The sequence below is a fragment of the Haliaeetus albicilla genome, chromosome 14 (assembly GCF_947461875.1).
Source record: "Haliaeetus albicilla chromosome 14, bHalAlb1.1, whole genome shotgun sequence".
Lineage (NCBI taxonomy): Eukaryota > Metazoa > Chordata > Aves > Accipitriformes > Accipitridae > Haliaeetus > Haliaeetus albicilla.
In genome coordinates, this window is record NC_091496.1 from 4,987,267 (window position 1) to 4,999,395 (window position 12,129).

Here is a 12,129-nt window from a genome sequence, read left to right on the forward strand (position 1 = left end):
CCCACCTGCCTACACTTTCAAGGCATGGAAGGACTCTGATAAATGTGTCTCAAATAAATCTAATTGTGATAGATGGATAACAGCTGGACAATGTGTGATGTGCTCTGTATCCACGTACATCCTGCTTAGCAAAGGCTTAGCTCACGTGGAGCACAATGGCAAGAAATTAGCACTTTTAGGGTGTGATTTGTCTCTCTGATTTCAGACAGCTCGGTGTGTTGGATCTAGACTAGAACACATCTGCTCAGATCTAATGTCCCCTCCTTAGGCCACTAGTGGTTATTATTCTGTTGCTGTTGATTAGAACTAGACCCTGCTATTCCTAGGACTTTCCCTGATACATAGGCACAGCTTTACAGTCTCATTATCCTGAAGGTGGAGTGGATGGGGAGTTTTGATCAGAAGTAGTGTTGTAGGAATGTTTCCAGATGTAATGAGCTGATGTTTCTTCAGTCTTCCATACCACTAATTGCCTGTGGCATAGCAAGAGATATAGAGGATTTAATAACAGAAGTAAAAGAATCTGAAGCTACAGCAAATTCTTTGGTTCCAGATCTTCTGCATCCACTCCCATGTTCTGCATTTCATCATAAGCTGTGGGTTCAAACGTACTTGACAGCTCAACAGCAAAAGAGGATCAAGCCCTTTGCCTTTTACTTGAGATACAAATGGTTCTGCAGTGACAGATCTGACACTGAGTCTAACACTGTGAATGCAGTGATGGATTCACCTGAAGTTAGAAAGTCTTCAGAATATGACAGAGGACACGGACTTGCCCTTGTTATGACAAGAACATAAGGATGGTTGTAATGGGTGAGAACAAAAGCAATTCTAACCCTGTAGCCTATCACTGGCAGAGATCAATAGTACCTGCTTGGAGAAGAGTGTAAAATGAGTCCAACCTGCATGGATACTACCCAGAAATATTGTCTCAGTTTTCAGTAATTTGTGGCTGAAGGAACTCCTGAACCAAGGGTGATATTTTTGTGCTTAGTAAAGCTCTGTGGATTTTCCTCCTGTGACTTTACACAGCTGCTTTTTGAATCCATGTAAACTTTTAGCATCCACAACATCTTGTAGCAAGGAGTTCCACAGCTTAAAGATATTTTATATGAAGAACCACATCACTTAGGGGTTTTTGCTGAATCTACTATTTGCTGGCTTCAACTGATCTCTGTAATATCTCTCTTATCTCACTAAACAAGCTCCAGCTCTGATATCCTCACAGACTGAGGAACAGCAAAAACAAATGAAAAAAAAGGCATTCAACACCTCTTCCTCCTCCTGGTGGTTAGGAGTTACTGTTGGAGAAAGCAAACACTGAATAAGGGCATTACATACAACTGAGGATGAAAGAACTGATTCATCTTCCCATCCCTGGAAGGGATCTGCCATTCCTTGTATACAGAAAATATAAACGGTGGGGGCAGAGGCAGTTTCCAAACAGGTTGCTAGGTCAGGCTTGGCGGGCAGCCCAAGTTCCAGCCTGCGATTCTTGTGCGTTCCCTGGAGCTCTTGCACAATCCATCAGCGCCTGATGCTCTGACCTACAGCTGCGCAAATGCCTGTTTGTTTTCTCCGCTTTTCATTAAGGCCTTCAGAAGATGAGAGGCAGCACAAAGGGAAAAACAAAACAAACCATTTGTTTAATATTATTATTACTGTGATTTATTATCCCTATTAAATATAAAGCTAGGGAATGCCAAGGTGGCAGATTAGCACACTGCTACGAGGCAGGTTGGCTGGATGTTTTATGAAGGTGTCCTGGTTATGATGATGAACTGGGAGCTGAAATTTTCTTGCCAAACAAATGATTTTATGCTTGTTTACATCAAATGGAAAAGACAGAAGAGAGCTGAAGATAAATGAAATATACTCCATGTTTTACCTTTATCAGTTGCTTTCATCAAAACAAATTGACCGTATCTCAGATTAGAAGTAATAAACTGGTAATAAGACTGAGAGTTGCTCTCCTCTAGGCTGCTGATTCAAATCTGTCAAAGATCAAAGGGATCAGAAGCTATTAACACGTGATGGCTGCTCAGTGTGTGAAATGAGTTCCTCCAGTTCTCAACTGGGAAACCCCATCCCTCAGAAAAGCCAGAAAAATAACTGGCCATGAACAGCAATTTCACTGGCTGCCTCTTTAGCCAAAGTTTTGATTTAAGCTGTGCAACTCTCAGTGCAGCAATATAGCCAGATCTCATAGATTTGCTGTACATCTAAACTTAGGTTCCCATGCTGAAAGAAGGATATTGGCTCCCTTGTTTTCTTCCTTTCTTCAGTAAATTTCGGACAGAGAACAGAGATCTTCAAATTTCAAAGCAAACTCTCCCTTTCTCTTCAAATTCAGTGAGATTTCATCAGGCTTATGTTCACTGCATGGTTAAGGTTTGCAACATTGGATGCTCTCTCTACATCTGAGGTGAGGAAGATGGATTGGGAAGTATTAGAAGAACCTGTACCTGTTGCATTGATCAAAATGCAGAATTTTTACCTAGAATCTCACTCTACCATCACCCACTGACATCATAGTTCATTCCTGGGTGCAGGAATGCACACACATATACACATAGAGCAAATGTAATTCCCATGAGGTAAAATAAAGACAGAGTGTGATACGTACCAGCCTCTGCAAAAATTTGGCCTGTCTTGGAACACGGCGTGCAACCTGCAAAGAGTTAAGGGAGTTAATGGAGCCTAGTCAACTTACAGAGACATGTCACTTGTTTAAATCCAGACATGGGTTTGCGTGACTGATTACCCATGGCCAGGTTCAAATGTTCCTCTGGTTAAAATTAAAACCTGAATCTCTTCTATATTAACAGACCCACTGATCAAAGCTCAGCAGTGGAATGCGGCTCTTGCAGGCGAGGACGTACTGTGTGTTTTGCAAATGCTACTTGTCAAGAGACCCTCTATATGAAGACAGGGACCTCAGCCTTTAGACATAGACCTGGATGCTGTGTCTTGGCCCTGGCAGTATATTCCCTTATAGCTTCCTATGGAGTCACGCAAAAGCTCTGTGTCACTGTCTTTGCCCCATTGCATGGCATACGGCACATGATGAGAAGGGCTGCTAAATGGTCCACTATGCTCATCAAATGCCACGCACGGCCCATCTACATCCTCAGGTAAGTAAAAGCCAAAGCTCATTCCCCAGTCCAGATGTGGTCTTCACCTGTGCAAGAGCGCTCAGCACTCATCATGGGTTACAGACACTGGGCAGAGGGCTGAGGGCATGACAATCCCAGTCACCTGAGACTGTCCTCGGCTCAGCACAGTGTGGCTGCTTCGAGCTAGAGCAGCAACCAGGTTAACACGTAGCACCCATGTGGTGGGGCTTAGCAAGCATAACCCCATTCTGCTGCATGTGTGGACCTGCTCCAAAGGAGGACTTGTGTAAATTAGTGTTACGGCTTCAGCTTTACCGATATTACCTCAACAGCAGATCTGTTGCCTAAAAACCCTCCACAGCTACTGTGAATTTATTGTGCAGTGACAGAGAAGCACTAGTTATGTGCAAAAAGGGAATAAAGGTATTTAAACTCAGCCACAGGTTTTATTATGAAACAAAGTGCTTCACCTATGACAATGCAATCGTAGTCATTGTATTGCCCTTCACAATAACAACTCCTCTGACTTCTTCCCTGCACATGGTGTAATTCTCAGCTTAGCAACATCTCCAAATCAAATCCCTCCCCAAAACAGAGAGTACAAGTGTCTTGTCAATGAGGGAAGCCAAGTGACTTCTTAAAATGTCAGTGAAACTCCAGAGAGCAGAGGTATGCAATGATTTTTTTTTTTTACCTGATTTGCCCTTTCTGTTGATTTACACTGAAATAACAGCAGTCCTTGCCAAAGAGATGTTTTTATGTCTGTTTATATCATGCACTGAAAAGCTCAGGAAAGCCCAATGGAGAAATTAAAGTCTCCTGTGCTAGAATCTTTATTATTCCCTTCTGCATTATATTAGCCAACATCTTGTAAAATTAGAACCAAGGGAAAACAGCCCCCTTGGGAAATTCTCGATGGAGGAGAGGAGAGGAGAGGAGAGGAGAGGAGAGGAGAGGAGAGGAGAGGAGAAGAATTCTCTGCAGTTTAAATTTTGGAAGAAACTTTCTGTCTGGATCTGTTATTTCAGGCACGTAAAGCACCTCAGGAGCCTGCTGTGAGAGGCTGCAGAGTCTCCATCACTGTAGGTACTTCCAAACAAGCCAGACAAATGTCTGTGAAGTTGGCCCTGCTTGGAGCAGAGGCAGGGATGAGAGATCAGTGGTCCTCAGTATGTTTTTTTACTGAAGGATTACCTTTTGGAACAAATCCACCTGTCATCTTGTATGGAATGGTCACAGTGGGTTTTACTGACTAATTGGTGAAACTGGGAATTTGTTTACTGGTTTTACCTTTCCCCACCACACACACATTTTGTTTGCTTGCTTATTTGCATAAGAAGGCTTTGTATGACTTGGTTCCTTCAAAAGTGTCCTGGTTTTGGCTGGCATAGAGTTAATTTTCTTTCTAGTAGCTGGTATAGTGTTATATCTTGGATTTAATATGAGAATAATGCTGATAACGCACTGATGTTTTTAGTTGTTGCTAAGTAGTGTTTAGACTAAGTCAAGGATTTTTCAGCTTCTCATGCCCAGCCAGTGAGAAGGCTGGAGGGCCACAAGAAGTTGGGAGGGGACACAGCCAGGACAGGTGACCCAAACTGGCCAAAGGGATATTCCATACCATGAGACATCATGCCCTGTGTATAAACTGGGGTGAGTTGGGCAGGGGGGAGGATCACTGCTTGGGAACTAACTGGGCATCATTCAGCTAAAGGTGAGCAATTGTATTGTGCATCACTTGTTTTGTATATTCTAATCCTTTTATTATTATTATTATTATTATTGTCATTTTATTATTTTTATTATTAGCATTATTATTTTCTTCCTCTCTGTCCTATTAAGCTGTTCTTATCTCAACCCACAAGTTTTACTTTTTTTTTTTTTTCCAATTCTCTCCCCATTCCACTGCAGGGAGGGGGGGGAATGAGTGAGTGACTGCGTGGTGCTTAGCTGCTGGCTGGGGTTAAACCACGACAAAAAGCTACCTTCTAAAATCTTGAGGATAGCAAGTAGACATCGGTGAGTAGCTAAGGATCACCAAATAATTGTATTCTGTTTGCTAGGACTTCATGACTACTGCCAAAGCACTGCTGCAGGGCTTGTGATACTGATCAGTCCCAGCAAACTGTTTTGAATCAACCAGCTTCCCTAGCATCATGTAATGGAACAATTTCCAAGTTACCATCAACCGTTAGGTTTAAAGCCTTCCAAAGCACTCATTAAAGCCAAAAAATTGCTAGTAATGAGCCCATGGATGTTGCCATCTGCTAATCTTTGCATAGTATGCGGAGAATAACCTAAGCAGTAGCAACCCAACTACCTGTGAAGAGCTGTCCAGAAGAACTACCTCTAGCACACGGTAATAACTAGCAACCTTGTCAACTACCTTACCAGAGTGGTCAATCATTGGATAAGTCAATAAGTAATCCACACTCATTGCAAATACCATGATCCTGCAAAGACCTGCGTCTGTACTTGTCTTTGTGTAGGAAGATCCTCCCAGAATGTTAGAGTTAAATGTGGCCCTATACACTCTCCTGAATCTGTTCGTTTATAGTGTAGTGTCTTGATCTAGGGAAGTACCTGCCTGTTCTTAATCTGGCTCTTGTGTTCAGTGAAGCTCGGCCTTTTAAATCACAGCCTCCCAAACCACCACACACACTCTCTTGCTAACTTGCAAAGAGTTCATTGCCCTTTCAGCCCTATTTCCCCAGAAAATCTACGCCGCACAAAGACACAACATAACAACCCTCACTTGCAGAATATATATTTTTTTCTTTCCTGGTCAAGAAGCATTTTATAAGCTGAAACTCACGTGGTTCATTTCATCCAGCGTGAGTTAAAAATCAAGTATGGTAAGGCTGAGACCATAGGCAGGAAAACTTTCCTCCGAGCCTGAAATACTCCGAATTACTCAGGCTGGCGCGCGGCCAGGACACTGCATTAACTCCCTTGTCCCTGTGAAACACCTCGTTAGCCCGGCTTATGGGGATGTCAGCTTTGAAGCCACCCCCTGGCAGTAGCACCCATCACGGGAGGGTGCCGGTGCTCTCCTGGCTTAGCACCTCCAACAACTGCCTTGCTCCTCAGTAGCAGCCTCCCACGGAGCTCAGCCTCAGTTGTGGGCACGCTGCAGGCACGAGCGCAATAAATGCGGTTTTAGCAGCCTGCCCTGCGTGTTGACACCGACAGTTAAAGAGGGGCCAAGCCAGCCCCAGCCACCAGACGCTCCGGAACGACGACCGCCTTAAAACCTACTTGCTCCATGATGCTGTAGTCTGCCATCAGCTTCTCTTCCAGGTACCTGGCCATCAGCTCCGAGTCAGGCTGCCCTGCTGAGGTGGAGAAGCCCCAGCAGAGCCACAGCCAAAGGATCATGGTGGAGGGGGAAGCGCCGGCCAGGTGAGAGGAAAACCCTGCTGCCTGCAGCTGCTGCCTGTGCTGCCAGACGGGCTGCGAGGAGGCTGACAGGAGCCGAGAGGACCCACCCTCTTCTCCTCCTTCCCAGCTCGGGACCGGCCCCTTTTCCACTCAGGGCGGCTTCCCCCGCTGCCCGGCTTTGCGGGGGATCCTTGCAGGGTTTCCATTCTGCTGCTGCTCTCCCCCTCGGCTGGGGGACGTGAGGCACTGCCATGCCCCCTCTCGACGCCGCCCTCGGCCTCAGCCCCCATCTCGCTTCGTGCGGCGGAGAGGGGTGGCAATGGGGGTCCCTGAGGCGCTGCCGGCTGTCATTTTGGCACCGGCAGCACACATCGCCTGTGGTGGCCCTCAGCGGGGGGGGGGGGGGGGGGGCTGAGGAGCCATTTTCTCCACCTGGCTGGGTGCTGAAGTGGGCCCCAAGATGGCCGCTGTCACAGGGCGCCTGCCTGAGGGGCTGGTGCCCAGTGCCTGTGGGAGCTGGAAGGACGCACTGGGCGGCCGGGTTGTCTCCTTATGGGGTCAGCCACGGCGTCCGAACAGCTTCTGCCACAGTCCATATTAAAAAGCACCCTCCTTGGCGTCTCAACAGCTTCCGCCACAGTCCATATTAAAAAGCACCCTCCTGCCCACCCCCTTAGGGAGCGCAATCCAAGGACATGCTTCAAGGCTGGGGCTTTACCGAAGAGCGGTAAAACCCTCCGGCTTCACCCTCTCCAAAGGGACACCTTCTCCTACCCCCTGGTCTGGAGAGCCCTGGTTTGTTTGTGAAAGCCGCCCGCAGTCCCGGAGCAGGGCAGGACTCCCTCCGCACCCTCGCCTTGGCCAAGACACAGACTTTCCCCCCCCATCTCTCGCTTATCATCTGGTCTCCATTTCTCAGCTGGGCAAAGCTGGGGTGAGCCTCCTGCTCTTCCCTCCGTTTCCCAGAGGCAGAGCCCTCTCCTCCCCGACCAGCCCCAGGGCGAAGGCGGACACTGGCTGGGCAGGATGGGTCCCCACCGCTCAGCTGCCAGGGACGTTCCTCCAGACACGGCCGTGCCAGCTGGCACGGACCGGGCACGGCTCATCCCCAGGTGTTCGGGAACTTGCATCTGCAGGGCTCACCTAACCCCAAATCAGACACATGTACTACTTCATTTTTCTGTGCTGGCAGTAACTTCTTAAATCCAGCAGACCCAAATTTCCTCTCTCTTTGTTTGCTTTGGTGTTTTGGGGTTTTTTGCAGGTGCTAGGTGCTGCACGCACAAACCCGTCAGAATTTGAACCACTGTATTTTCTTTTTCCTTTCCAGCTCTGGGTCATCAGGGACTGAAGGTGTTTTGCTTCAGCTCCAGTCCATGGCAGTGACAGTCCAGTGAGTCATTCAATGTCTCTCCAGCCTTGCTGGAATATATAAACACACCCTTGGGCCACTGGAGTTTCTCCTTCTGGACTGACACATGTGCACCTACCTGAAAGCATATGTCCACTAAAAGCATATGCCCTGGGAGCATTAAGTCCTCCAAATCTAGCATGCATAATGGAGGAGCAGGGAGGTCCTTGCTCCCCATTCAGAAGGGATGAGGGGCGCTGGAGATGGCATAAAGGGAAGGGACAGCAAAGTCAACACCTTTGGAACTCCCCTTTAGGAAATCAATGGCTCAGACAGGCTGAGGCCACACCATGTTTACACACAGGTCCCTTCTGGCATTGCCAGCAGGAGAGAAGGAATCAAAAGCCTGGCCAGCCCCTCTCCCACTGGGACCCGTCCACCACTGGCATGTACAAAGGCCTCTGGAGTGGCCACATCCCTGATGGGAGCTGCAGAGCTGGGCAGCACTGCAGGGAACGATGAAGGGCTTATGTGGCTGGAGAAGAGAAGATGGTGGGAGAAAGCTGGAGGGAGGCTGGGGCAGGATGCTTCAGGCCCCCAGTGACACCCCAAATGGTTGCTGTGCTGATCTGGTCCCTGCCAGAAGATAGTCAAGGCATTATCTTCAGCTCCTCATCATTTCAAAGGGAGATGGAAGAGGGCTCAACCATCCAGTTGGGAATCAAGAAAGACTTCGAAGCAATGTTTCAGGCTGAGACCTGATTTAAGGACACACAAAAAATGAAGTATTTTTCATCTGGGTCCAGTTTGTTTCAGCTCCTGCATGTCTTGTCTAGCTTAGACAGAAGTGCACTGCAGTAGCATAATAAGTAGGGCTGCAGTCTCCTGTGCTCTCACTACTGACAGTACAGTGGGCTGCTCCTCAACCTGCTCTGTCCATGTTTCATTAACTGGGGACATGGATGAATAAAAGTCTTGCAGCATATGCTTAGAAATGCTGGAAATGGGCATTTAAAACAATACATATATGATGATTTTCCTCCTGTTTTGGAAAACCTGGAGGAAACCAAGGCACCCCTGTAAAAGCAATTCAAAACTACCCTGCTAATCCTAGAAGTAGCAGTAGTTCCTGGGCAGGAATGGGAGATGTTTGCCAGTTTGAAATGACCATTGGGCAGTCAGGAGGCATTTGGAAAAATATCCAAATCTCACAGGCTATCACTCTGCCTCCTGATCAGTATTCAGCTTGTTCCAACAGCCACTCTGCTTCTCCCACTGCACAGGCGAGAAGCTGAGGGCCAGAGTAAATCAAAACAGTGAGACAGTGCAAAGATATTGCAATGAATCTGCCCTAAGCAAAGCTGGTGAAAGGAGGATATTCAGACCAAAACAGGATCCTAGAGCAGGTACAGGATGGTATGAGAGAATGAGCTGGGGAAAATGCTGCCCTTTCCAAAGTGATTAGGAGCAGCCAATTCTGCTCATGCTCTCCTCAGCAAGGGCACATAAGGACACAACATGTAGCTAAATAAGACCAAGGTGTGTTTTAACATGGTTCAGATGTGGTTAGGTTTGGTGAGTGAACATTAAGCCTGGGGTCTTGATTGTTCACATCATCCTCTCTTCCCCCCTCCTTGGAATACAGCGTCCTGATTTTGGGGGTAAACATGGCAGGCACTGTTCTGGGGATGCCGTTGGAGACCAAGATAAGCAGTTACTCAGGTGTGTTCACATTAGACATGTTTGATGCTGACTTTTGCCATCTCAGCAAAAGGAGCAGCTGTTCTTTGGGTGGGAGCTCAGCAAATTAAATTGCTGGCATAAAAACTGGCATGCCTGCGGCCAATATGAGCGGAGACATTGGAGAGAGGCATGATCTGACAGCTGAGCTTCCACACACATTTCACCTGGAATGGATCATGTTATATCAAGGAATCTCTCTGTGTTGGCCCACAAACACATGCACCTTTGTGATGCTCTGCCTTCACACATCTGCATCCCCCTGTTTTTCCATGCAAGGCTCATGGGTAGGACTAGTCTTCCTCATTTTCACCATAAATAAACCCTGTAGGGAGTGTTGAAGCTAAAGAAAATGTTGGCACCTTCTAGCTCAAGAGCAGGGGTTTTCCAGACTCCAGACTAAAGCTGAGGGAACAAGATCAGAACTGCATTTAGTCATAACATCAGTGCCATGGCTGCATGGATGCATAAATTAAAGATTTCCAGTTCTCTGTTCTTCTAGATAGAAGAACGGGACACCAGACACCCACCTCATGCAGAGGCACCTACATTAAATGCCCAAATAGAAGCGTCTGAACCAGGAACTAAATCTACCCAGAGCACTAACAAACTGTAGAATTTAGTGGCATTCAAAGCCAGCGATTTGATCAAGAAATTGGCAAGAGTCCCAAAGGGTTGCACAGGCATAGACACAGATAAATACCCAGAGGTAAAATTAATTACAGTGAAGTTCAGGGAATTACATTAAGTATTTTCTTTCAGGTCTTATCTAACCAGTTTCCTGTGAAACACCTGGATGGGACCCGATGGTCCCAAGTTCTGACACTATTTGGGGGGTGCCTGTGTTCCTGAAAGGTCTTTTCTGAGGTCCCAGTGGCTGCTGATCTCCCTGTTCCCATTAGCTGTTCTTACCTCGATCACTGAAAATTTTCAGATAAGAAGTTCAATATGGGAAGGGGGAACTGCCTATCTCATAAGACACAGAAATTGTGAGCATCTCTCCCCGGGTGCAAGCCAAGTTAACACCATTTAATTATTCTAAAGGACAGACTCTGCCCAGCAGTAACTCCAAGTGCTTCAGGGAGGACAGTGCATGAAAACTTCCTTCCAAAGGAATCCCAACCACAAGAGGACAACTCATGAAAAAGCCCAATGGACGCATACCACAAAACATCTTACTGACATGCTGTCCTCCTCATGAAATTCTGGGGAAGTTCACCTAACCTGATAGGAAATGGTAGGGCTCTGAGCATCCTCAGCACTTACTCCTCCCATATATTTTCTGTACCTTCTTGAGAAATTTCAGCTTTTTGGACTCTTTTGGACAGTATATTTGAGCAGTTCGTGCCATCTAGTGGTCACACTGATTTCCCAATCTTGTTATTTTTACCAAAAAAAATTAAGCCACAGTTGGTGGTTATGAGAGGACAGAAATAAGGGATTACAAAATTAAGGTTTAAATTAAATTCTGTTCTAAAGGGACTTTTTCATCTCTTCAGAACAGCAGTGATTAGCTTCCTGGTCCAGGGTCCCAGATACCTTGAGAAGAGCTATCTTAAACTTTACGTTTCTGATGAGAAAGGGCTGGTCACTCTGAGCTAGGGGCACATATGTGAACAGAATTCAGCTTAGACAGAAAATTCAAGCTATAGTAGATACTGTCAACACAGCAAAGGCTGGGTGCCCCATGCCTACTGCTCTTGCAGTCCTGGATAAACCCTGTCATAGCCAGAGCTCCAAATGCAGTGATGGAGGTGTTCCTAAGGTAACTTTAAGGTAGCTAACTTAAATACTGCTAGGACTACAGGCATACAGCACTGAGCAAAATCCACCTAAGAGGCTGAGTAAACACTTGAGTCCAAGGTATATGGTTAGATTGTCAGTTCCTTGACTACATGATTTAAAGCCAACCTGGATGTTTTATGTACCACAGAGCTGCAAGACACCCTTCTGTTTGAAGCAGCATGACTGGGACCTTAATGCTCAAAAAGCCTACAAGGGTGATGAATGCAGAGCAGCTCACTCCAGGAGGCAGGAGTCATTTGGTGAAGCGTAGATGTCCCCAGAGCTGGTATCCTCCTCTGAGCTCTCTGACTGGTCTCCCTATATTGTACATGGCATGAATTAGACCCAGCAAGGGCAGGATTCATCATCCCATTCTATGGTGCAGCAGGTAATTAATCAAGCACCATATGGTCAGAAAAAAATCTCTTTATTTCCATGGACTAAAAAGGGAGACAAAGATGTACAGTAGGGTAATCCCTTCCCTCATTACGCTACATTGGTTGACAGCCAGCTGTATATGAGCTGGCAGTGTGCCCAGGTGGTCAAGAAGGCTAACGGCATCCTGGCTTGTGTCAGAAATAGTGTGGCCAGCAGGAGCAGGGCAGGGATCGTCCCCCTGTACTGGGCACTGGTGAGGCCGCACCTCGAGTCCTGTGTTCAGTTTTGGGCCCCTCTCGACAGGAAAGACCTTGAGGTGCTGGAGCGTGTCCAGAGAAGGGCAACGAAGCCATTGGAGGTTCTGGAGCACAAGTCGTC

The 12,129-nt window shown here is 46.8% G+C and overlaps 1 protein-coding gene across 1 annotated transcript in view; it reads right to left on the reverse strand.

Annotated features, from left to right (window-relative positions):
- Nucleotides 1-6,548, reverse strand: part of ITIH5 (inter-alpha-trypsin inhibitor heavy chain 5) — a 50,583-nt gene extending 44,035 nt beyond the window's left edge. Inside the window, exons 1-2 of the mRNA XM_069801567.1 lie at nucleotides 6,375-6,548; nucleotides 2,627-2,671 (exon numbers count right to left, since the gene is read on the reverse strand). Coding sequence (XP_069657668.1) covers nucleotides 2,627-2,671; nucleotides 6,375-6,494 — 165 coding nt within the window. The 5' untranslated portion in view covers nucleotides 6,495-6,548. The remainder of the gene's footprint in view (nucleotides 1-2,626; nucleotides 2,672-6,374) is intronic.
- Nucleotides 6,549-12,129: the final 5,581 nt, after the last annotated feature.